Here is a 27,637-nt window from a genome sequence, read left to right on the forward strand (position 1 = left end):
TGGAGGTAACTCAATAGGGAGTCCAGAGACCCCCCCTTTAAGAAGGAGGCGTATATAGAGGAGGGTGCATGGCAAGTGCCACAAGGTGCCATTTCTAGACCCTAATAATGTGAATAAAAAAAGATCACCCAGTTACTAAAGGTACCATAGAGAGGAATACAGTTGCAGATGCCATGGGAGACTGTGATTTACTGTGCGCCTGAATGGAGGGAGATTTTCCTGTACAGCAGTACAGCTGGACCCTACAGTCAGGGGAGTGCCTTGGGACATTGAGAGACTGCAAGCGTGTAGTGGAAGAATTCCTGATAACTGGGATGAGTAATGTCTGATATATTCTTGTTCCCGAGAGAGTTATCAGCTTCAGTAGAGGGATGAAAGGAGGTCCCTGGATAGTGGGGAATCACTTCATACAGCCACAGTAGCAGAGCCCCTTTGGAAAATACCCCCACACCGTGTGTGTGGGGGGGGGTTACTGCATGAGGCAGTGTGGCTAAAGTTGATAAGGAGGGTTCCTGTTGTAAGGGATAGAGTGCACAAGAAGAGTTCAAGAACCTCTGGTCCATGCCTACTGTCTGTCTGTGTACATGATAAGCTCTGACTGATGAGAAACAACTACGCCCACAATACCAGGTATATGAACTGTCAGAACTGTTGCTGCTAAGTGTGTACTGGAGGAGTTGGAGTGGTCCTATGAAACTTATCTGTACCATTATTCTTATGTGCTTGAGAAGAAGGTGGAGTGTAATAAAGTTTTTGTTTTGAAATCGATATGGCCTCTCGCCCAATATTTATTTACATTTGCACTGCACTGACACTAGAAGCCCATTAACTGTAACTGTGTTTAAATCCCTCAGTATTCAGGGGATCCCCTGGTTGCAAATGTCACACACACACCATAGCTGGAGCAGAAGAGGAGGGTGGCAGCAAAGGGGTACCACACAACAACAACATAACCCAAGTAAGTGCCGCACAACACAACACCAGTAACAAAGTGCTTTCACACCTATATATAACAATGTGAGTGGAATGCCCTGTATATGGGCTACAATAGCTTGACCTTTCCCTACCTTCCCCTCTATGCCTCTCTAAACGTTGAGAGGTGTAATAGACAGATAATTTTAAGTCTGCATACAGACTTAAACAATATGCACTTTTAATGTGCATGCACAGTATAGAAAAGCACATGTTGCACTTATGAGAGAGAAAGCAATGCAGTCGCCCAGGGCCTCCATCTGGTGGGTACCAGGGGGTACCAGTCTTAGGCCCTCACTCAACAGGGGGTCCACCATCCAAGGCCAGCATTTTGTTTTTTTTAAATAATTTCCTGAGGCCCTCACTCATTCTGAGTGGGGTCCCAAGATTGAAGAAAGGGGGTTGTGCACCACTATTGGGGCCAGCCATGTCCTAAAGAGGACATATCCCATCATTGCTGTCATTGCTTTACTTCCTTATGACTGTCTTCCCCCCTGGGACCAGAAACCAATGAGCTGTCTTAGTTTCTAGTCCTGTCTCCAATCTTCCACCTCTCTTCTCCTATTCCAATCATTCCCTCTCCTCCTACATCCCCTACTCTAGCCTGTCTGCTCTACCCCTCCCCTCACTATATGGGTATGTGTGGCTGACTTCTGCTGCTTTGGAAGGATATATAAGTGGGGGGATTAATGTTATGTGGGTGTGTTAATTTTTAATATGAGTTGTGGGCATTAAAGGTTAGTATAATTGTAGTATGCAGTCTGGTGGGGCTAATACTAATAAAATCTTCCCAACAGCCTCTGCAATATAGAAGAATCTTTCTATCCCTCCTAATATTTATGTTCATCAAAGGACCAGGCTCGCTCTCTTTGGTAAAGGACATCTTGGGAGGTCTGAGGGGCATGAGAAGTCTGAGGGACATGTGGTTGTATTTGAGGAGCATGAGAAGTCTGAGGGGCATGTGGTTATATCTGATGAGCATGTAGGAAGGTCTGAGGGGCATGTGGTTGTATCTGAGGAGTATGTTGGAAGGTCTGAGGGGCAAGCGAGAAGACCTGAATGCCATGTAATGGAAATTTGGGGAGATGGAAGGGGCATGTGGGAAGGTCTGAATGGCAGGTAAAGGGGCATGTGGAAGGTCCGGGTGTCATTGCTTGACACTACACCTCTGCATCCACTGGACTGAGGAGAGCAGGTGTGGTCAAGGAGAACTGCGGGTTTCATTTATAATGGGTCCCACAATATCTTATGGCAGCCCTGCAGCCACCCCTGCTTTTGTACACTCTACATATTGGGCCTGAGTCATTAAGGAGAGTAAAATATAAAAAAGGAGTCATTTTGCACCTGGGCAAAAAACATGTTGCATTGGAGGGGGAGGGAAATTTAAAACGTGGGGACAGATTTATAGTTGGGATAGGGCATGTCTTAGACCAACTTTAAATTTCAGTATAAAAATAAAGCTATCAAGTATTTGTATGCTAAATAAAAAAAAAACAGCCTGTATTCTAACTTATGTGCAAAATAATAAACTAATTTGTACCGCTTGCATTGTAACATGGCATGGTTTGTCCAGGTGCAAACTTACTCCCTTTTTTTGCTTTGCTCTCCTTAATGACTCATGCCCATTGTGTGTACACATCCATCCTCTTCACAAGATAGCGACTTCTCCCTCCACTAGTGACAGCATAATTGAAATAAACTCATACAATATTATGAAAAAAATCCAAAATTATTGCTGGTATAAAAAATTATAGGGTTGGTTTAATAGTACTTCTGCCTCCAGGATTTGAGGTAAACTGGATGCAGCATATGAGTCTGTGTCAAGTATATCTGCTGTTTTAAAATACAAATGAAAAGAATGACAAATAAAAACACTCAAAACATTTCTTTGAATTCAGGCAACATCATATCTTTCTCTAATTTCACAAACCATTCTGAAAAACTAGTGTACAGTGAGTGCCAAACTGAATTATTGTGTAGGACATGGCAATATGTTATATTTTCCTTAGTGCCAAATAAGCTAACACTGCTGAGAGAAAATAGACTGATGATAGAATGGATGCAGCAGTCATTTGATTGGTAACTTTTTGCTGAGCAGTCATGGCTGACTCAGAGGAAGGTTCACAAGTAGCTGATAGAGGTTTGAGAATAAAAGTGGATACAGTACTGACAGTGTATGGAGATTTTATTGGTGCAGAGGTGGAAGCTCAGGCTCCACCTTGTATGAATGCTTATACAGCAAGGTTATTAAAAGGCAATAGACTGCTCTGTATGCTGCAGAGCCTGGACCTATTCTGCATATAGACACCTGCTGCTACAGCTGGGCTGCTATGGATACAGTGCAACATGTCTTCAAAGGCACTTTTGCACATTCAACTCACAGATGTGCCTTGGAGGTGCTAGAGAACCACATCCTGGGTACGGACAGTGCAGGGAAAGTGAGTTTTCCTATTATTGTCCTAGTTTACTCTCCTGATTGCAACATATACATCATATACATCATATATGATAGTCTTTTTAAATATATGTTGATATATTTATATAAATGTTATTCTGTATAATGTAAGTACTATATTTGACATTGCACATATGTTAAATATTGATGTTTAATATATAAATGAAAGGATGTGTGTATATAGGTAATGCTATAAAATAATGTATTTACTTATATACAGCAATAAAAATCAACAAGATTCGGTCAATTTTTATATGGATGGTTGTTACATTTTAGAAAAGGAAAACCATTACCAGAGTATGACTGAATAAAGAGATTTTCCTTACACAGTCTTCAAAGAAGCTCTCTGTGGGCATATGCAATTAAATGAATGCCATTATGCTTCTACTACGTTTGTGCGTGGAAAGTGCTACAGGTGTATTACCAAGGAATGCTAACATTTGTTTAATTAAATGTGCAGCATGTAGTGCAGTAGTGTGTAGTCATGGTACATTTATACCATTATTCATTATTGAGAAGTAATTTTATGTTGTAGATCATGGATAGAGTGAGCATTGCCTGGATGAGTGCTACGACTGGTGCACAAACTTAACTTTATTGAGATGTATTTGGATTTTTGTAAAAATAAAAAAAACACCAAAAAATATTGATATGTATTGTGTAAGGGAACCAATTACTAGTTCTACAATAAAGTCTAATATTAATAATGCTGTCTGCTGAAGGGAACATTGCACAGTGAACAAATATGCCTGGATTCTGTACAATTATCTGTATAATCATAAATTTTGTTGTTATAAATTGATTATTTTAAATAAACATTAAAATGTATCTCAGAGCCGTAACTAGACATTTTAGTGCCATGGGCGAGACAGAGCGCTGGCGCCCAATTTCACCCCTCACCAGCTCAGTGAGGGGTGAAATTCCCATTTCATGCAAAAGCTTATATCCCCCACCACCTTCACAATCAAATTAATAGCTTGCAAATTTATACCACATTTAACACTTCACCGCCTTTTTGAATATAGTATTTATTTTTAAGAATTACTTATATTTTTATTGTATTAATGTAGCATATATTTATGTACTCCAAAGAAAACCCCCTACCTTCTCTCCAACCCCGAGCGCCCTCTCCTCCCCAGTTCTCTCCAGCCCCATCTCCTTCCCTGTTCTCTCTCCAGCCCCCTCTCCTCCCCTGTCCTCTCCAGCCCCCTTTCCTTCCCTGTTCTCTCTCCAGCCCCCTCTCCTCCCCTGTTCTCTCCAGACCATATCCCCCTTTTCTGTCCAGCCCCCTCCATTCTCTCTAGCCCCTCTACCCACCCCTGTTCTCTTCAGCCCTTACCTTTTCTCCTAAGCTCCCTCCCCTGTTCTCTCCAGCCCCTCACTCCCCCTTGTTCTCTCCAGCCCCTCCCCCCGTTCTCTCCCGCCCCCATTTCTCTCCCTGTTCTCTCCACCCCCCCGTTCCTCTCTTTTCTCTCCATCCCCTCTTTCCCCTCCCCTGTTCTCTCCAGCCCCTCTTTCCCCTCCCCTGTTCTCTCCAGCCCCTCTTTCCCCTCCCCTGTTCTCTCCAGACCCTCTTTCCCCTCCCCTGTTCTCTCCAGACCCTCTTTCCCATCCCCTGTTCTCTCCAGCCCCTCCCCCTGTTATCTCTAACCCTTACAGTATTTTAAATACCTTAGGGCTCCTCAGCTACTCTTCTTGCTCTGTCTGTTTTGTTTCCGTGCTGGCTCCTCTTATACAGCGTCCTGACATCATGTTGGCATATCAGCGATGCTGCCATCAGCAGGGAACCGGGTGCCTTCCTCATTTTGCAAGGCTCCCTGACACTGAGCAATTGCAGCCCTGCAGTGTGTGCTACAGGGCTTAATGTCTCTGGGGGAGCTGCATATAGTGGGCAGCTGTTGTGCTCGTTCAGCATTGGCAACCGCCCTCACTGCGGCCCTGATGTTTCTTTTGTATCTGTTGCTGTGTGTCATATCTCATGTCTAGTGTGCTGGTCCTTGTTTTAGGCATTAATGGGCAAGGGTGTGGCACATTTTTGTACTGTGGCAGTAGTATCTGGAGAATGATTTGTAGTCCCCTTATACATATAAATTGAACTCTTTAAAGTTATTATTTCATCTCTAAAATGTATACATACAGGGCTTGAATCATTAGGCGCAGAATATAAAAATATTGTGCCTTTTTTTTTTTTTTACTTTTTTTTTTTTTTTTGAGGCAGACAATAACACAACATAATGGTTACATTTTACAGTATACCACTCAGCATGTTTGCGAACATTAAATATTTTTCCCATGCCATATTGTGCCTTTTTTAAAAAAAAAATCACATAAATCGGGCATATGCACATCCTTTTTTAACTATAAATGAATCTGAAGAAACATCTCATGTTGAATACGGGTCTAGGTACCCTCTGCATATAAGGCACTTGCCGTATAGAGACAGACACAATACACGGCAGGATACGTACAATACATATGTGAAATATTAAGACAATGCACAGAGAAACACAGGGAAAAAAAAGGATGCGATTATTGTCACCTGTTAATAAGCCATTAATAAAAAAAAAATCCCATGAAATAATCAAGATGTTATTAATCTCCACTGTACATAAAATTCATTTTTACAGTTGCTCTTGATTGCAAACACATGTTCTAACATGCATATGCGACTGTCATCACTATCACTTGGCACTTACACCTGACCTGTATCTGGTGCAAGTGATACGACTGAAAAACACATACCTTTGAGATGCCCAAAGCTTGAATTGGACGCTGCTATATGTGCCCAAGCTTGGCACACCCTTACTGTTCATTGACTAGGTGCATATAAAGGGAAAAAGCAAGTCATCTTCTCTACATACAAATGTCATAGTCTTCTGTTTTTGTTGATCCATATCAGGACATATGGGTCTAGCTGAGGCAGGAGTATAGATGAATATGGGGGCCTTGATAAAACCTCTGCTCATCTAAGGCTGGGTGCACACTAGAGGATTTTAAGCCAAGTATCGGGCCAATCACACGATAAATAACCTTTTGGCCCAATATCTCATTGGTGTGTACACTGCAACGATGATATCATTCCAAAGCACGTCATATCATTTAATTTGGTCTTTAAACCGGACTAAAAATGTCATTCAACGATGGAACAATGTTGTTCCAATTCTGCAGTGTATTTGCACTCATGTCCAGCAATGCCCATAGATCTCTATGGAGTGTGCAGAGTCATGATCTTTACAGCTGAAGAGCACAGATCCTACTGTTAATAGAGTAAAAAGTGTATAGTGTGTACACATGAATCGGCATGCTGATCAGGACTTTTTCTTTTAGTTTATTTTTTTTAATCTTTGGTAAAATCGTTGAAGATAACGCATTGGGAGAAATTTTCCGTAGTGTGGATCCAGCCTAAGGAATGCCGCAGTATATTTAGCAGTCTGCCAGAATCCGGAGTAGCACTGCCAGAAGGAAGGAGTTCTAGGACCGGGTTCTATGCCAGAATATGGAACTGGAATCCGCAGTTGTAAGAATCTGGAAGACCTTGTGAAGAGCTCAACCATGGCACCTGTAACGAGGCCCACGGAGCTGTCTGGTTACAGATGCATGCAACCCACGGGAACTCAGAACAAAGGAAAAAGAAAAAGTCTTCAGTTACTGCTGCCCATAGTTAGCAGTACTGGGTGACCAGCTATTTATTTCACTATCAGACTTTTAAAATCTGTGTCTTGTATTTGTGTATTGGAAGCACTATTAGTCACAGTAGCTCAGACTTGCCAACTCTCCCGAAATATCCGGGAGACTCCCGCATTTTGCGAGAGTCTCCCGGGCTCCCGGGCGAGTGTGGCAATCCCCCGCATCTGGATAATTCTGCCCACTTCCTAGTGAAGTGGGCAGAATTAAGTCCCAAACGCCGCGATTCCCGGTGAATCGCGGCGTTTGGCCCCGCCCCCCGCTGTCAAATGACGCATTTTGCATCATCACGTCATGGGGGCAGGTCCAAAATGACGTCACTTGGAGCCCCGCCCCCCCGTCACGCCCACCTCCTCTGCAGGCTCCCGGATTTCACCAACAGAAAGTTGGTAAGTATGCAGTAGCTATTGTATGATATAGTGTAAGATAATTGTTCACATCTATGCTCTGGAACCTGTATTGATAAGGTATGAACACTTATGCACAGTTTTAATGAATTTGTAATCGCTCCCAACCGTTCAGATTTGGTGAGCGCATATATATTGGGTCATATATTCATGTCTTTTTAAATTGAATGCAAACTTACCAGCTGATAACCCAAAGCCTCCAGAAGACGGCACATTAAGAACCATCACTGCCTGAGGGCAATTTATAAACATTACACTTAGCGCTGAGATAAGTATAATTTTTTTTGCTGCTTATTGTGGCACTAAAAAATTACTTTTGACAGCAATTTAATGTTATTTTATTTACTAAAAATATCCAAAGCAATTAGGGTTACTGTTAGAGATGAGCGCACTCGGATTTCTGAAATCCGAGCCCACCCGAACGTTACGGATCCGAGCCGGATCCGAGACAGATCCGGGTATTCCCGCCAATTGCAAAACTGAAACCGAGGCTCTGAGTCATAATCCCGCTGTCGGATCTAGCGATACTCGGATCCTATAAATTCCCCGCTAGTCGCCGCCATCTTCACTCGGGCATTGATCAGGGTAGAGGGAGGGTGTGTTAGGTGGTCCTCTGTCCTGCTATATCTCGTGCTGTTCAGTTGTGTGCTGTGCTGTGCTCTGTGTTCTGCTCAGTCCAGTGGTGCTGTGTCCTGTGCTCTGTCCTTTTGAGTTCAGTGGTGCTGCTGGGTCCTGTGCTGTGTCCTGTTCAGTCCAGTGGTGCTGTGTCCTGTGCTCTGTCCTTCTGAGTTCAGTGGTGCTGCTGGGTCCTGTGCTGTGTCCTGTTCAGTCCAGTGGTGCTGTGTCCTGTGCTCTGCCCTTCTGAGTTCAGTGGTGCTGCTGGGTCCTGTGCTGTGTCCTGTTCAGTCCAGTGGTGCTGTGTCCTGTGCTCTGTCCTTCTAAGGGCATTGTTATTTCCCCATTATTCCCAAATTATAAAAAATTTCCCAAAAAGTTATAAAAAAAAATAACAAAAAAAGTAATTATAAAAAAAAAAAAATATCCCAAACCAATCCTGCAGTATAAGTCCATTGGTACTACTATATTACAAAGTTCACTCATTCTGCAGTATAAGTCCATTGGTACTGCAATATTACAAAGTTCACTCATTCTGCAGTATAAGTCCAGTGGTACTGCAATATTACAAAGTTCACTCATTCTGCAGTATAAGTCCAGTGGTACTGCAATATTACAAACTTCACTCATTCTGCAGTATAAGTCCATTAGTACTGCAATATTACAAAGTTCACTCATTCTGCAGTATAAGTCCAGTGGCACTGCAATATTACAAAGTTCACTAATTCTGCAGTATAAGTCCATTGTTGTTACTGCCATATTACAAATTTCACTAATTCTGCCGTATAAGTCCAGTGGTACTGCTATATTACAAAGTTCACTCATTCTGCAGTATAAGTCCAGTGGTACTGCTATATTACAAAGTTCACTCATTCTGCAGTATAAGTCCAGTGGTACTGCTGCAATATTACAAAGTTCACACATTCTGCAGTATAAGTCCAGCGGTACTGCTGCAATATTACAAAGTTCACTCATTCTGCAGTATAAGTCCATTGGTACTGCAATATTACAAAGTTCACTCATTCTGCAGTATAAGTCCAGTGGTACTGCACTATTACAAAGTTCACTCATTCTGCAGTATAAGTCCATTGTTGTTACTGCCATATTACAAATTTCACTGATTTTGCAGTATAAGTCCATTGGTACTGCTATATTACAAAGTTCACTCATTCTGCAGTATAAGTCCAGTGGTACTGCAATATTACAAAGTTCACTCATTCTGCAGTATAAGTCCAGTGGTACTGCAATATTACAAAGTTCACTGATTCTGCAGTATAAGTCCATTGGTACTGCTATATTACAAAGTTCACTGATTCTGCAGTATAAGTCCATTGGTACTGCTATATTACAAAGTTCAATGATTCAGCAGTATAAGTCCAGTGGTACTGCAATATTACAAAGTTCACTGATTCAGCAGTATAAGTCCAGTGGTACTGCTATATTACAAACTTGACTCATTCTGCAGTAAAAGTCCATTGGTACTTCAATATTACAAATTTCACTCATTCTGCAGTATAAGTCCAGTGGTACTGCCATATTACAAAGTTCACTCATTCTGCAGTATAAGTCCATTGTTGTTACTGCCATATTACAAATTTCACTGATTCTGCAGTATAAGTCCAGTGGTACTGCTGTGTAACTCCAGTCCAGTGGTACTCTCCTGTGCCGCATATAATTTTTAAAGGCTTTGCCGAGTGTGTGTGGCTTCGGGGTACACTCTCTTGTGCTACATATAATGCAGAACAAAAATTTGGAGGATAAAGTAGGGAAAGATCAAGACCCACTTCCTCCTAATGCTGAAGCTGCTGCCACTAGTCATGACATAGACAATGAAATGCCATCAACGTCGTCTGGCAAGCCCGATGCCCAATCTCCTAGTACAGGGCATGTAAAATCCAAAAAGCCCAAGTTCAGTAAAAATAGCAAAAAAAAGAAACTTAAAATCATCTGAGGAGAAACGTAAAGTTGCCAATATGCCATTTACAACACGCAGTGGCAAGGAACGGATTAGGCCCTGGCCCGTGTTCATGACTAGTGGTTCAGCTTCACCCAAGGATCTTAGCCCTCCTCCCCCCCCTACAAAAAATTTAAGAGAGTTATGCTGTCAGCAACAACACAGAAAACAACTCTGCCTTCTAAAGAGAAATTATCACAAATCCCCAAGGCGAGTCCAAGGGTGTTGGTGGTTGCGAAGCCTGACCTTCCCATCACTGTACGGGAAGAGGTGGCTCCTTCCACCATTTGCAGCACGCCCTCTGCATATGCTGGAAGGATCACCCACAGTCCAGTTACAGATTTGGCTAATGAAGGTGTGAATGTTGTACACCGGGAGGAGGATATTGATGTAGCTGGCGCTGTGGTGGATGTTGATGATTATGATGCAGACAGATACCAAATTGCCTTTCTCAATTTCTATTTATATTCTAGATTATATAACGGCTGAATAGTTTTCTATTTTACTCCTAGTAAAGAGGGGATCTGATGCAGACAGATACCAAACAGTCTTTGTATATTTGAATTTCTAGTTCTACAGTCTATGCAGGCTGCTTTTTTTATATTCAACTACAAGTGTAGGGCGGGGGGGGGGAGGGGGGGCATAGCTAGCCACCAAAGTAACGTGGTCCATTTAATTTCACTCTCTAGCTCGACAGTCTGTGCAGCCTGCTTTTTTTTTATCTTCAAAGTATTTACAAGCCTTGCAATCTAAATTAACAAGAGGTAGTGACGTGCTAGAACTCCACCCTCTATATGCTGCAGAGGATGGAGGAGCATCAAAAGGCCATTCAAGCCTACACAGCCACCTACGACATAGGAAAAGGAGTGGGGATGCGCCTGAGTCAAGCGCACTGGAGAATGATTTCCGTGTTGTGCAAGGTTCTGCAGCCATTTGAACTTGCCACACGAGAAGTCAGTTCCGACACTGCCAGCTTGAGTCAGGTGATTCCCCTGATCAGGCTTTTGCAGAAGCAGCTGGAGAAAGTGAGGGAGGAGCTGGTACACCATTGCGATTCCACCAAGCATGTAGCTCTTGTGGATGAAGCCCTTCGTACGCTTTGCCAGGATCCGAGGGTGGTCAGTCTTTTAAAGTCAGAGGAATACATTCTGGCCACCGTTCTCGATCCATGGTTTAAAGCGTATGTTGTGTTTCTGTTTCCGGCGGACACAAGTCTACAGCGGTGCAAATACCTGCTGGTCAGGAGATTGTCCTCTGAAGAGGACCGTGACATGCCACCAGCTCCACCTTCATTTTCATCACTGTTTGTGCAGTTCCAAAAAAGAGGAACTGCCATTTCTATTGCTACCTTCTTTCTATCTGTATTTCCTGTGTCCTGTGGTCTGTTCTGCTAAGGGCATTGTTATTTCCAAGTTATCCAAAAGTTCTAAAAAAACAAATTTAAATTTCTAAAAAAAACTATAAAAATTAATTTAAAAAAAAATAAAAAAAATAAAAAATTTTTTTTCCAAAAATAATTGGAAAAAAATATTACAAAATGTTAAAAAATCTAGCTTGTACTGCTATTTAAAAGTCTAACTACGATCATTCACTGTTGCTGTACCCAAAAATAATAGGTACTGCTATTAAAGTACAGTCCAGTGGTACTCTCCTGTGCCGCAGAAAATTTGTAAAAGCTTTGCCGAGTGTGTGTAGTTATGTATCACAGGTTTTAAGAGGAGGCACAACACTGACAACCTGTTAGAGAAACTGAGGGAAATAATCTTTCTGTGGCTCACCCCACTTAGACTCTCCTGGGGATTCGAATAACTGCCATTTCTATTACTACCTTCTTTCTTTCTCAATTTAAAAAAAAAACTAAATAACTGCCATTTCTAGTACTACGTTAATTGTTTGTGCAGTCACAAAAAAGAGGAACTGCGCCCTTAACTGCTATGTTGGTTTTAGACGTCCATCCGGTGTCCGCCATCTGTGCACTGGAATTCAGACCAGTTGAGGGTTTTATTATTATATTGTGGCCCCGGTATCAAATTGGGTACCGGGGCCACTCCACTACGCAGTCCAGATACTTGTTTGGTGGAATTCAGAACAATTTTTTTTTTTTTTATTATATTGTGGGGACCACTCCACTACGCAGTCCAGATACTTTTTTGGTGGAATTCAGACCAGTTGAGGGTTTTTTTATTATATTGTGGGGACCACTCCACTACGCAGTCCAGATACTTGTTTGGTGGAATTCAGACCAGTTGAGGGATTTTTTATTATATTGTGGGGACCACTCCACTACGCAGTTCAGATACTTTTTTGGTGGAATTCAGACCAGTTGAGGGTTTTTTTATTATATTGTGGGGACCACTCCACTATGCAGTCCAGATACTTGTTTGGTGGAATTCAGACCAGTTGAGGGATTTTTTATTATATTGTGGGGACCACTCCACTACGCAGTCCAGATACTTGTTTGGTGGATTTCAGAACAATTGAGGTTTTTTTTATTATATTGTGGCCCCGTTATCAAATTGGGTACCGGGGCCACTCCACTACGCAGTCCAGATACTTTTTTGGTGGAATAAAGAACAATTGTTTTTTTTTTATTATATTGTGGCCCCGGTATCAAATTGGGTACCGGGGCCACTCCACTGCGCAGTCCAGATACTTGTTTGGTGGAATTCAGAACAATTGTTTTTTTTTTATTATATTGTGGGGACCACTCCACTACGCAGTCCAGATACTTTTTTAGTGGAATTCAGACCAGTTGAGGGTTTTTTTATTATATTGTGGGGACCACTCCACTACGCAGTCCAGATACTTTTTGGGTGGAATTCAGACAAGTTGAGGAATTTTTTATTATATTGTGGGGACCACTCCACTACGCAGTCCAGATACTTGTTTGGTGGAATTCAGACCAGTTGAGGGATTGTTTATTATATTGTGGGGACCACTCCACTACGCAGTCCAGATACTTGTTTGGTGGAATTGAAAACAATTGAGTTTTTTTTATTATATTGTGGCCTCGGTATCAAATTGGGTACCGGAGCCACTCCACTACGCAGTCCAGATACTTTGTTTGGTGGAATTCAGAACAATTGTTTTTTTTTTATTATATTGTGGCCCCGGTATCAAATTGGGTACCGAGGCCACTCCACTACGCAGTCCAGATACTTGTTTGGTGGAATTCAGAACAATTGGTTTTTTTTTATTATATTGTGGGGACCACTCCACTACGCAGTCCAGATACTTTTTTGGTGGAATTCAGACCAGTTGAGGGTTTTTTTTATTATATTGTGGGGACCACTCCACTACGCAGTCCAGATACTTTTTGGGTGGAATTCAGACCAGTTGAGGGATTTTTTATTATATTGTGGGGACCACTCCACTACGCAGTCCAGATACTTGTTTGGTGGAATTCAGACCAGTTGAGGGTTTTTTTATTATATTGTGGGGACCACTCCACTACGCAGTCCAGATACTTTTTGGGTGGAATTCAGACAAGTTGAGGAATTTTTTATTATATTGTGGGGACCACTCCACTACGCAGTCCAGATACTTGTTTGGTGGAATTCAGACCAGTTGAGGGATTGTTTATTATATTGTGGGGACCACTCCACTACGCAGTCCAGATACTTGTTTGGTGGAATTCAGAACAATTGTTTTTTTTTTATTATATATTGGGGACCACTCCTCTACGCAGTCCAGATACTTTTTTGGTGGAATTCAGACCAGTTGAGGGTTTTTTTTTATATTGTGGGGACCACTCCACTACGCAGTCCAGATACTTTTTTGGTGGAATTGAGACCAGTTGAGGGTGATATATTGTGGCCCCGGTACCAAATTGGGTAACGGGACCACTCCACTATGCAGTCCAGAAAGCTACTTCGGTGAAACGTTTTGGACTAAAAACAATATTGTGAGGTGTGAGGGTGTTCAGAATAGACTGGAAATTAGTGGAAATGATTGTTATTGAATGTTATTGAGGTTAATAATAGCGTAGGAGTGAAAATAAGCACAAAAACTTGATTTTAGAACTTTTTATGCTTTTTTCAAAATAAATCCGAATCCAAAACCTTAAATCCGAACCAAAACCTTTCGACAGGTGTTTTGCGAAACAAATCCGAACCCAAAACCCAAAACACGAGACACCAAAAGTGGCCGGTGCACATCCCAAGTTACTGTTATCTCAGGAGTCCACAGGACCAGATCAAGGGCCACATGGGTGTGGAGCTTAAAATTTCAGCTTTCACTACCTGATGCAGCTGGTGTCTTAAGCTCAGTTGCTTGGTGGGATCCTGGTTTATTAGGGTCCTGTTTGGAATACAGAGAGTTACTATTCACCTCCTGGAAAGCCAAACAATGATTGACCACTCTAGGCATCCTTTACCCCAAATCAGCCCTGACGTTAAATGAACAGCATCTATGTTTAATAAACACGCGTATTTACCCTAATCAGCTGATACAGTAAATTAATATAGTGTAATACATTCTCAAAGGCGCAAAAGATTAATATGATTGCAGTGTTGCCTCTATAGTTGTCGTGTATGTGGTTCCCTTTAAGGCCACAGTGTGTGCTTTATTATAACATACCAAAAAAATGGAATCAGAAACCTTGTATCATAACACCAACATATCACTAGGACACTATACAGTGTAAAGGTTAAAAAAAATATATAAAATAAGCATAAAATCTAATGACTGTCAATGTTATGCAAATTTTAACAAGTTTATCTAAAGTACAAAATGCAACCTAAGAAAGGCCACATCAACAATTGTACTTTCAGTCTGTAGTTTTCTTTTGTATCCTGGAAGTAGAAGACTGAGGGGTGGGCTGATCCCATAGTTGGCTAAATTGTTCCTAAAAGACTGCTGAGCTGAGCTGAGCCCTCCGTGCTAAAATTTGCCAACTAGCCCCTGCTTGGAAGTAAGCAAAATGTGCCTTGAGCACCAACCTAATGCATGTAAAACATTTCCAAATGGTAGTCAATATATACCAATTGTATGTTGTATCTGGCAATAGTAGCTGATGTCCTTATTGTGCCAACGCAAGTGCAATGATTCAATTTAGATTTTTATGTAACAGGGACAGATAATTGAATATACTAACCTGGCTGGGGAGATCATGAAGATGGTTCTCCCAGGGCGAAGCTCATCCATTGCACTTTGGGTGTGCTGACCACTGAGATTTTCCCAAAGGCGGGAAACTCGACTGCATAATTTGTGGTTGTGTGGGACTGCCATCGCGCTTTCCCCTGACAAACAAACAAAAACATTTAATAAGTTGGACTCCTTCCTCCCAACTCAGCCTCTCATTAAATTAATAGGCCTCAATGCCCCCAACTCAGCTCCAAATTCAATAACCTCCCAGTATTAAATAATAGTCCCATCACCCCACCCTAAATTAGTAGGCAACACCATTAAATAGCACACAGCACTAAATGAATAGCCCCTACCATCACCTTAGCAATAAATAGCCCCTAACCTCACCAAATTATTACATTACTAACCCCTTCAATACATACCCTGCCCAATCACCTCACTTATAAATTAATAGCTCTTTACTCACATTACTTTGAGAGAATCCAAGATTAACCTTTGTCCACCCTGAGGTGCAAAGTGTAGGATTCCCCTGTCTGCCTCCCATACTTTTCTAGTGCATGCATTAGCAGACACATGTGTACAGAGTTGCCTATAGCATTGGAAGTGGAGGTAGGAGGAAGCAGCCAACATGGAGGAGGGAAGGTGCAGACATTGGGGAGGTGTGGAAAAGGGAGGAAACAGCCAACAAGTAGGAGGGAGGGGCTGACCCTACTCCATGTGACAGGGAGCTGGGCCAATCAGGGAGTTGGGGATGGCCTTGTTACTGTGCAAGGCAGGCTGGCAGCAGTATACAGAATATTGTATGGTGCCTTGTGCCAGAAATCCAGCTAGCACACCCATGCATAATCTCTCCTAACTGTGAGGCCTGCATGAGAGAGACTCTACTGGCCAATTAAAATGTTAAACAACATCTAATACAAAAAAATATGTCAGGCACTGATTGTGTACCTATTTCAGTGTTGAGGCCTGGAGCTACAGCTCCATCAGACCCATTATTAATCCGACCCTGGAAGACACACCCTGATGTACTGAGTATGTGGAGGGGGAAGGGGGCAGCATATGTTGAACTGGAACCTCAGTTCCATTGGCAGCTTTTATTAGCCTTTTTTACTGGCTGACTGCTATGTGCTGGGGAATTTTGTGTGTATCGACTATAAACATTTGCCAAACACGCTAAACAAAGTTGAAAGTCCACACAGCCACATTCTCCCTACATTGAAGCGAAAGTTACAGCACAAACTGTCAATGCCAAAATGAGTAAAATAGAGAAGCATAACATTGAAAATAGTAAACCAATTGTAGGAGCTCTCACAGGAGTGCTGGAGTATTAGCCAACCATTTATTCAACAGAATCACTCCTACAGTGTAGGCCAATGGCCTAATCTATACAATTCACAAAATCAATGTTATAGGGGGATGGGAGCAGGCGGATCTGACAGTAACCTGTGTACCTCACCCACTCACCTTTTAAACATAATTTTAAAAGAAAACCAACAGACGCCAGCAACCATTTTGGGACCTAAATTCAGCCGCATATTCTAGGTTCTGATATATGTATCTTGTGCATATTCTCCAAGTACTTTACTTATATTGACCACTGAAGAGACCAATGAGTCTATAGAACACCTCTCGATTAGCTAATGAGAGCTCAATGTATTTCTCCATTAAAAAACAAGATAAAGTATTCTCATCCCCTGGCAAATACCTAAGCCAAAACCATATTTTTCTTTCCAGACAGGATAACACAAACCTCTTCACATAGTGCTGCCACCAGAAGAGATTCGGTTGTCAAAAAAATAATTTCTCTATGGAAGGATGGATCGAGAAATCTTACAGCTTCCAATTCCTATTACAAACAGGAAACCTGGCCTCTGCAAATAGCAACCCCAAAAATATATCTGCTTGTTAGTATAGTTAATTAACCCAGTGCCATTTCCTTGACCTTCATTAGCATTATCATCCTTAACCTAACTTACTTATCTTCTCCATAGCCAAAAACTTGCAGAATGCTGTATTAGATACATTTGCAGATTCTGTCATAAGGAAGTAGAACATATTCCCTTTTTTATAGCAAACTATAGCCCCCAGTAAAGGATGGGCTTTTTTTTAGGAACAGCAGGTAATTGCTGTTTTCATTTTGGCTGCAGCAGTGATTGCTGCCTGGATAGACCTTTTGCTTGTGACCCCGACTATCGCTGTCTGGACTGGCCCATTCCTGTTGTTACTCTGCTTTCCATCTGTGAGACCATTTCCCACTATCCGCTCCATCAGACTCACCTGTGTCAGCTGTGTTTCTCCTTCCAGATTTTCAGCTTGATTTTGCTCTGGCACCTTCCCTTGCACTGTGTTGCTCTCTAGCTCCAACTCCACACAGGCTACTACTGGTACTACACCCATCCTCAACACTACACTGCCAAGCAGTTATTCTGGTGGAGATTGGTACTTAATCCTATTGTGACTCAGTATATCTGCCTTATCTGGTCCAGGTGCATCCTGCAATCTGTTGCCATAGATAACGTATCTCTGCTCAGCATCCCACTGTCAAGTTTTCTGTGGTGCTCACTTACCTGAGTTAAGTTATCACTTCTCGAGATTAAGTCCTGGGGACAATCGAGTACAGGTGAACATATCTGGTTCCAAGGGAAAGGGTGAAGCTCTTGTCAACAATAGGTTCTGATAACTTAATTAGTAGGAAGGTTCGTGAAACCTTTACACTCATTATAGCCATCCTGATAACCATGTTCTCCAAATCCCACCATAGTTGTAGACCTCTGTCAAACTTCTTTATCATTTTTCTACAGATCTGAAACCCCCCAGAATTATTAAGCATCACAATTCCTTTCAAACAAACTAACAATCCAAGTGAAATCAGAATGGTCTAACTCTAATACACATTATATTTTTATTACCAAAATATGAAACAATGTTAAATGGATATCGCTGTGTGAATCAGTAGGAGCAGATGTCTGATAAATCACAATACATTAAAATCAGTGTCATAAAATCAGCTGTCCACAAACAGCAATTATAAATAAATCGCTTGTCAGAGGTTACCTCTGATTAAACTGCCTAATGGGTGGAGAAACCCGTCAGGTGACGCTGTTGTGTTTGCATTTGGAGCGATGCTTCTTTAAACCCTGGGGTTTGGTAATATCTGAAGCAAGTCAAAAGTCACTAGAGGAAATAGAACTGAACCTTGGGATCTTCTTTCTTTATTAATTCTCTGGACACTGCAACTTAAAATGATAAGCATCGTTTCTCCAGAACTTTGTGTATATTGACATACTAATGCTGTGGCCATTTCCAAATGCTAAAACGTTCTGATGCTTAGATCTTTTGTCAGTTTAGGAGAAGTTGGAAAGTGTTTGTTCCCTGAAGTTATCTGGTATTACAGTCTATCCTGACAGTTGGAGGGACTTTGAACTTTGCATTTCCTCAATTTGAGATATGTGACAAGTGATTTACTTATATGTGCAATAATTGCTGTTTGCGACAGCTGATTTTATGACACTGGTGATTTTAATGCATTGTGATTTATCTGCACCTACTGATTCACACAACAGTATCAATTTAACATTGTTTTATAATTTGGTAATAAAAATATAATTTTTATCTGTATACAGCACTCTCTCTTTTCTTGGTCTGGTATACGTATCCTTTATTCAGATAAATATTGTTTGGAAGAGTGGTCTGTAGCGCCCAATATATTTTCCTTTGTTATTTTTCCATGTTGTCTCAGGAGAGTTTTGCTCTCTACACTCAACAGGACGCCTTTTGCACTTTCTAGTTTCAGTTTACGAGAGCGCACATTTCTAAGCACACTGACAAATCCAATAAAATTTTCAAACACACAAAAGTGACACACGTAATAAAAACTGTCCTGATGTCCTTTCACTCCCATGATAAACTTAAGACATAAAGTAAGTTAAAACATACATGCCCACTTTTTAAACCTCTCCTACAGGATCTAAAATTCACAGCATTTCATAGCAGGGGCAGGACTTAATGATGCAAAATTACATCATTATGCCCCTCCTCCATCACTTCCGAGAGGAAGCCTCTCAGAAATTCCTGGGAGAGTAGGCAAGTATGAGTTAAAATGCGTAATATTTTAGGAAGAAAATTGAAAAAAATTTTTTTTTTAGTGGAGCTATAAACCTGAAAAATTATCAGGAAGGTGTTTGACAGATAAATATGCACACTGATCATAAAGAAGAAGACTTCAATGTAACCCTAGCTAATGTGATTGGTGGGCTTTCTATAATCAAGCACTGTTAATATATTAAATTATTCCCCTTTTCAGACCCTGTCATTTCTCTACTTGCACACTGGGGTTTGAGTTGGGATTTGTATTTCATTTTAAAAACTCATGTAACATTGCGTTTTTGTATGCATTTTAAACTTAGATGTGTTTATGAGTGCATTCAATCTAAATGCATCTGTGACAAAACACTAAGCTGTTAACTTGGTCATGCCAAACACATGTAAATACATTTGTAAACACTTTCTACAGGCAAAATATTAGTTATCAACTACGAAATACTCATAAGATGCACTAAAATAGAACAAGAGGCATAAAATAAAATCAATGCAGCACAGCGCAAGTTAAACAAATGTAAAACACAAATGTGTTCTGTCTTGGAAGAATGATTTTTATTTTAACATCCATTTTCATGCACTTGCATAAGAAATGTAGCTTAGGAATCTATATTAAATTTTAATGACAAGTTAACAGTAGATACTGAAGGTATTGAAACAGTGCAAATTTGTGTCTTAATTAACTGTCACTCAAATTAGCTTCTGAGATTTTATAGATCCCAGAAGCTACAGTGACTTTTGGTGTCAGTAGGTGCTCCTGATGGCACATCTGGTACAGTAGGCAATGGAGCCTCACTGTCTGTACTCCCTCCAACAGCATCATTACCTTGTGCCATAATACTAACCTTTATCTCGCCAGCTTCTGGCTTAACTTTCATTCTAAACTATTCCCCAAGTTACTTTGCTCATTATTGGACGGCTAAACTTCCCCACACCACATCATTGCATACCATGACATCAACATACTAAACAGTGTTTACGGCACTAAGAAGGTGGGGTACTTCAGTGTTTCCATTTGTTAGCAGAAAAAAATGGGCGTTACCCCTTAGCGATAAGATAACAACAAACAGCATTTCATAGCACTGATATCTAACAATTTTGTCAGGTTTTATTGACTGGCATTTGGCCTAAAGCATGGAAAATCAGTCATCTTGGCAACAGTTTAATTTGCATTTTGCAAGTTCTGAGTGCTGAAGGAATGTGTGAGCACTCCCATTATTACAGAAACCTGTATCACCCTATAACATGATTTGTGTTATTTTCATAAAAACATCTAATTTGGGTGCCAAGTGGAATAAAACATGTGTCTATTTATTTTATTAATCCAGACATAACAGGTCAAGTTTCTAAAAAATCAGCATACACAGAAACCTGATACAGCTTGTTATGTTCATACATACTCCTCTTCTGGGTGCAAAGTGCATTAGTACAGTTATTTGAAGCTATTTTTACCTATTGTGTTAATCCAGGCACATCATAAGTCCAAATTCTTCATGAATGAATGAATGTTTTCCAGCTAATAATAACTGTGTTAAGATGTTAATGTTTTTTCCAGTTGGTTGAGTAATATTTATATACAAACATATCCCATATAAATAAGACCATAGTAATATTTGCCAATTTGCTATGTACCAGGAAAAGCACTAAACTATTCCATCATCTCTTCCGCTCTCCCATGGTAACTGGCGATCACATTTATTATTATGTTGGCATTTCACAGACTTGATATAAATAACGCAGTAATAGTGGATGGACTTTGGTGCCAGAGGTGTCTTAATTCAAATACACATAAATTATTTATATCAGTGTCTTTTGCGATCTATCATCTCCTTAATCTCACAGCTACAGAGGATTTCCTGGACTTATACCAAAGGACAAACTTGCTCACTTGAGAGTCTTCAATGTAATCCATAGAACTCACCATACTTAGCATATCCCAAAATGTAAGCTATTAGCATGTTGTGTGTAGAATAGTGTGAGGTTTAATTCAAAAGTTATTTGTGTTGATATGGTGAAAATGCTATGTGTAGCAGATTCATTTGGCTGGCATTTACCAATCTAGAATATGATATAGTTCTTGTTTAGTTAGGATAAAACATAGTCCTCAAAAGTCTAGCAAATTGTACAGCTCCAGTTATCCAGCATATCACATAACCTTCCAAAGTCCAGCATTACTTACCAGTCACTCCCTGAGGTTAGGCTCACCATATACAGTCATACTGACTCTTTAACAAATATCATACATGGGGATCCTTGGAGCAATTAGTACTGTGCATATAGTGCAACTAAAGACACATTGTTGAATGATTACAAATTTGGCTATCAGAGGCCACTTTACGAGAAGTAATCATATTGCCAGTAGCCCATGACAGTACCGGCTGTTTGCTATGAAATTACTTCATCTGGGTCCTTTTCCTCGTGACGGATCTGAATGATGTACTTCACTCACTGGATGGTCATATAACAAATACCCAAGCCGTGTTTTGTGTGGTGGAACTGTGTGTGGTGACAAGTGTGAAAGGATATTGCAATTTATGGGCTATCAGTAGGTTAACCTGTTTCTGTAAAAGAATACAGAACATCATCATCATCACCATTTATTTGTACAGAGAACTCACTCACATCACACATACATTGAAAATATAACATAATTTACAATATCTTGCTAAGTGAAAAAGAAGATATCCAACATTGCCAAAATGTTCAGAATAATAATCAACTCAGCACAGCACTTATCTGACTGCTGTGTCCAATGGACGAGGGTTCAAAGGGTTACTTACAGTCTCTTCACAGTAGCTCATGGTTCTTCTGTATCCACAATCACTGTGGAGGGAACTTTTGAAGTGGGGATAAAAAAGTCATAATTAGCCAATATCACCTACAGACCTCTTCACATTCCCATCAGATCTCCCCACATTACCCTTACATACACATCAGCCTTTCCACATGTCATCAGACCTCGCCACATGCCATCAAATCTATGCACATGCCCCAGAAATGCCCATCAGACCTCTCTACCTACCATCAGATGTCCCCACATGCCATCAGACCTGAACACATGACACTAACATGCCATCAGACTTTCCACATGGAACTTACATGCCCATCAGCCTCCCCAAATGCCATGAGATCTACCCACATTCCTCATGCATGCCATCAGACTTCCACACTTGCCAATCAAACCTTCACACATTCTAACAGATATCCCCAAATGATATCAGATTTTCTTACATGCTGATCAGCTTCTCACATGCCCCTTACTTACCTGTCACACCTCTCACACAGAAGCTGGAGCCCGTGCAGAGGAAGGAGGGAGATCGCACTACGCACTCTCCTCCTACTTCCCTTATTGGATAGCCTGTCATAATGTGACCTCCCTGCATTATATAGGGGAGATCACAAGATGCGGCTGATTTTCTTCAGCCGAGCTGTCAGATCTGTGGCTGTCGGCACCCGGAGCACTGCGGCTGGGTGATACTCTAGGAGCCTAGGGCAATGTCAATGTGTAGTTAGTTAGTGTGATCCCCAGCTTGCTGCAAGGACATCACAAGGCGAGGCTACTCCAATTACTATTTAGAGGACGTTGGCAGGAATGAGACAAATGCCGGGTGGTAGTTGCATACAAGCACCCACAAAGAGAGAGGCCATAGGCCTCTATACAGTGTTACATAAGTAATAAAGGGAGCCCTTCTCAAGACTTGGAGGTTGTATGTTTAGCTGAGTTTCTATGAAAAAGAAAGTAGTCCCTAAGGTCAAAGTGTCCTTCTGGATGACTCAATTATGAATCAGAGAGTTCCCCTAAATGTTCAGTAAACAAATTTACTAGTCAGAGGCAAACTTCTGATGCCTATTGCTCTATTTCCATCTTCTAACCAATGATAACAGGGCCTAGCCGGAATAAGCCTGCACTTTCCTTCATTGCTGCATGTATCTGTTTCCCCCCATGTGTATAAAATTTGGTCTGAAGATGTGGATATGTAACTCAGTATGTTATTGTCAGGCAGTTCCAGGGGGCTTGCCCCTTTAGCAAGAAGACATTTACGTGTATTGTTTGGTGTTTGTTTATATCGCTTTTTAAATATATATTTCCATTCAGAAGGTTACAGTTAAAAATCACTGAGATCAAGCTGAGATTTTAACATGAAATAAAACGTGCAAGTTGCAGCAACATTGTTGCTCTTTGTGTACTAAGTAAAAGTCTATCCAATGCTGACCACAAACTCTATAATTTGGAGGTGCTATCTAAAGGCACCTCTAATGTAAGCCAATATTTTTTAAATCTAAATGTCCTCACACTAACGAATGTAATCGCAGTAAGTAATGTACTCACACTAACTATAATGTAGTTGCAAGCATACTAAATTTTATTTCAGCCAAGTGCTAAAATCAACATCCAAATTGTTTTGTTTTTCCATATTTATATAGATTCCTTTTCTAAAATGTTGGTTTACATGTGATGTGCCATAAAATAGCACCTCCAAATTACCATATAATTCATTTTGTTACAGGTTTTTATTTATTAATTTGTTAACTCTCAAAGTGATTTTGAAACAGACCTACTTTCTTTGAGTCTACAGATGCTTATATAATAATTTGTTATATAAGATTGTCACATGTCCAATAAACAACAAAACACATATTTGGTACACATATTTGATATCCCCATGAATGTTAGGTTTGTGGAATTACACTGCCCATGTACAAGTACAAAGGACAAAGTCTTGGGTTAACTGTATATTTTCTTTTCCCTTATACAATACAAATAAAGTAAATAAATAATTAAAAAAAGAAAAAGAGAGGATTCATTTTTTATGGGCATTTGCATTTTCATCAGTTTTTAAACACCACTTTATTTATTACTGAATCATTATTTATTTAAACAACTTTACTTAGAATAGCCAGAGGAAACCACATGGCAGCCACTCCTCTTTAATAAAGGGCAGTACATTCGGTAAAAGTTAACAATTATGTTTCATAGCACATAAGATATAAATGAGTCAAGGGATGGAAAATGAGGATATACAAACATATCTGAGACCCGTTTTAGCCATTTTGCAGCTTTTGTACTACTTTTATTTAATGTATTCAGTACTGGGGCAAATGCAGGATTTGTAGAGGGGGGTTTCCACACAACGCCGCCAGTGGGCGTGACCAGCATGCATGGGGATGTGGCTATAATTTTATACATTGCTTGGCTGCTCTCCAACTCTTCCTAACCCCATAATATACATGGACAATGCTGCATGCACTACTGTCAGGTGCTCACAGCTCTCCCCTTTCAAGCAGAGCCGTGTAAAGCGGGGGCAGGGTCCAGCCACCTCAATTTTAGAGTGCACCAGGCTTAGAGGGGGGTTTCTAGGCACTACAAACCCCCCCATCCCTCTCGATTTGTCTATGCAGGAAGAATAACTTCAACAACATGTGAATCCTCTACATTAATGTAATTAAAACCTCTGGTACTAAACTTGTAATAATATACTTGAGATGATAGATGACAGATATGTTTATATTGAACTAAAATCTTCTTGGCACGGTGGTGTTCCTCTGTCTTGTATAACTCTGTAATAGTGTTGGGCTGTGGAAAAATGGATTCACACACATTAAGGCAGGGTCAGTATTATCGCAGCTTGGTTGACAATGTCATCTGAGATTTTTACCACATTAGACTCTTTAGCCAAGTCATGGAGTGGAACTGTTTCAGTGGAAAATGTTGAGATTTAAAATGTAAGATTTAGTTATCCCTTTGTAAGTGTTAACATTTCTTTACCAAAGAAAACTGGCAACAATCACTTTTAGTGCAAGTCATACTGTGTCATGACAAATGATTTCCAGTGAATTGTATTATGTGTTTGTGTCCTTATGCAAATCTCTTTTTTTCCCCTAGATTCTGTTCTTTGAAGATGCTCAGGAACAAACCAGGTTGGCTCAAAAGTGGGGATTTGATGAACAAAAGATTGAAGAATTTGGCAAAAGGTAAACATCTGTTTGTTATAGTTACTTATAATTGGTCATATTAGCTGCAATTTTATTCATATTATAAGCTTAATGGAAATATAGATATGCTTTTTTTTTTCTTTTTGCACAACTTTTTTGCTGAATTGTCACCAATGTATAATTGGTAACCAGGACAAGAGAGCTCAGGGCCAGAAAAGAAATACTGTATAACATGCACCACAAATACACTCTTCTTCAGATGAGCAATGTGAGTGTAACATGCTATGCGCAGCAGCATCACCTGGTTTGGCATCCTTGCTCCTGACACAGGGTCTTTGCTTAGTCATGTCAACGCATTTCCTCTATGTACTGTTTTATAGCCAGGTTGGCTTTGAATTTGCTTACATCAACAGGCGCTGTATTTAAGAGTATATTGTGTGCACATTACTGTGCATGAGAAACAGGTTTTTTTCTTATATTTATTTGATTACCAATTATTAACCTGCTTGTTCACGACCATAATTGTTCTGGTTACTCTTATCTTACTGTACCATACTCTCAGGATCCTGTCTGGATCACCCCCTTTTCTCTGAGCATGACCAGTTGTGAGATCTCTGCAGGAAACCTTTAGAGTTCCTGAGCATAAGAATGAGCATAAGAATGAGCCTCAACCGTAGAAGTGCTACCTACGTGCATTGTATAAGCCAATGGCTTCCTTAAAATCTCAATATACAATATATATATAAAATTTCTACATTCTTGACAGAGGCTTATCGAACCCTGACCAATGTGTTGAATCCTGATTAGGGAATAGTTACACATGTACAATGTATGTTGAAAATTAAAGGTCAGCTAAATTTCAAATCCTAGTTGAATGTTGTTATTATATCATCCAAGGTAAATCACTGCACAAAAGTATCACATTACATTAACAACATAAGAAGTAATGGTATTTATTTCTTTAGCTGCCAGTTTTCTTGCTTCCGCTATGGACTTGTTTTTGTCAGACTCACTAAAATATCAATAGCCTTGAGCACAGAGTAAAGTCCCGATGTCTCAGATCAGCATTTCAGTGGTTCCAGATCCTTTTCCAGCTTCATATGACTGTAGCATCACAGAGGGGTCATAATGAAAAAATATGCATGATTCATATCAAACAGTATGGGATTTACTATTGAAGTCCATAGCGGATACTGACCTCCAACCACCTTCTGTTTCTAGTTCTGATGGAGGAGATTCTGTTTTCCTCACATGTAGGGAGTGCAGTTTACTGTAGGTAGTGCAGCTTGTCGTACTTGCGGATTTTTTGTCTTCCTTACTTCCTTCCTTCAGTTGCTCATTCTCAGTTTCATCCCCAGCTCAGTGTGCTCCCATGGTCACCAGAGAATTCATTCCTATTGATCCTGCCACTTGTCCTATACAGATGCCAGTGGTGAATGGACTCAGTGTCCAGTCACTTACTCACTGGGCAAGTGACCACTCGCTAATTAGTTGCCCGAGTGTCAAGTCATTCTTGGCCTGATCCAGTTGCAGACTGTCTGCCTAAGTGTCCATTCATTGCTTCTCAACTAGAGCTCCCCAAAATGACTGAGCTACCAGAGTTCCTCAAGACAATTGTAGTGCCACAGCCAGGTCCTTGTATTGACTGCACTACCAGATGTCCCTGAGACAACTTCCAAAGGACCGTATCTGTGACAAACTGTCAGAGGTCAATGCCTGTGCCCAATAGCTAGAGGTTTAAGTATATGCCCAGTTGGTGTGTGTCCAAATGGTGATGATCATTTGGCCAGAGTCATATACAGTGTTCTGTCAGTGTTCTGATCTGTAAAAAGGATAACAAATTGACTTACAGAAATACAATTTCTTAAAATAAACAGGAATAAGAACAACAACAGGAAACTCATGTACTTTGCATGTTCTGCTGGGGAAGCCTAGAAAGTGGCTTTCTACATCAGATAAACATTTTAAACATTCACCCCCCATCACTGTGAGATCGCTGAAAAAGAATATTGTATGCTAATACACATGAATTTATGCACAGATATGTTATTTCTCTATATTCCCTATAAAGCTAGTATGTAAGGATGACACCTTGATATATTTATCCTACATGAAATATAGTGCATGGGGGTGACCACAATTAGGGTTCTTTGTATTATTGGGCTGTGCCATAAACCATAGGGGTGTCACAATTACTTACTCGCTTCAGTGTTGACTGTTCACACCCGCTGTCAGTGCAGGGTGCTTGGCACTTCCGGGTGTTGGCTGCATCACATGACCGCAAATAGGAGTCAGTCAATTGAAATGTCCTAGACTATATAAAATCGCTCTGACACTATAGCTGTGTCAGAGCAACAGGTTCTCATACTTTTCTGACTTGATCCTGATCCTGTACCTGTTACGACTAGCGGCTAAAATAATAAGCTTGTA

General features: G+C 40.6%; 1 protein-coding gene and 1 non-coding gene across 2 annotated transcripts in view; both read left to right on the top strand.

Moving 5' to 3' along the window:
- The first annotated feature begins 3,240 nt into the window (after window positions 1-3,240).
- GDA (guanine deaminase) overlaps window positions 3,241-27,637 on the top strand; it is a 56,141-nt gene continuing 31,744 nt past the window's right edge. The window contains exons 1-2 of the mRNA XM_075191733.1: window positions 3,241-3,410; window positions 25,158-25,246. Coding sequence (XP_075047834.1) covers window positions 3,303-3,410; window positions 25,158-25,246 — 197 coding nt within the window. The 5' untranslated portion in view covers window positions 3,241-3,302. The remainder of the gene's footprint in view (window positions 3,411-25,157; window positions 25,247-27,637) is intronic.
- LOC142137178 (U1 spliceosomal RNA) lies at window positions 15,175-15,330 on the top strand. Its single transcript, XR_012687838.1, has one exon. It is a non-coding gene; the product is annotated as a U1 spliceosomal RNA (small nuclear RNA).

This window comes from Mixophyes fleayi, chromosome 1, assembly GCF_038048845.1.
Source record: "Mixophyes fleayi isolate aMixFle1 chromosome 1, aMixFle1.hap1, whole genome shotgun sequence".
NCBI classification, from domain to species: Eukaryota; Metazoa; Chordata; class Amphibia; order Anura; family Limnodynastidae; genus Mixophyes; species Mixophyes fleayi.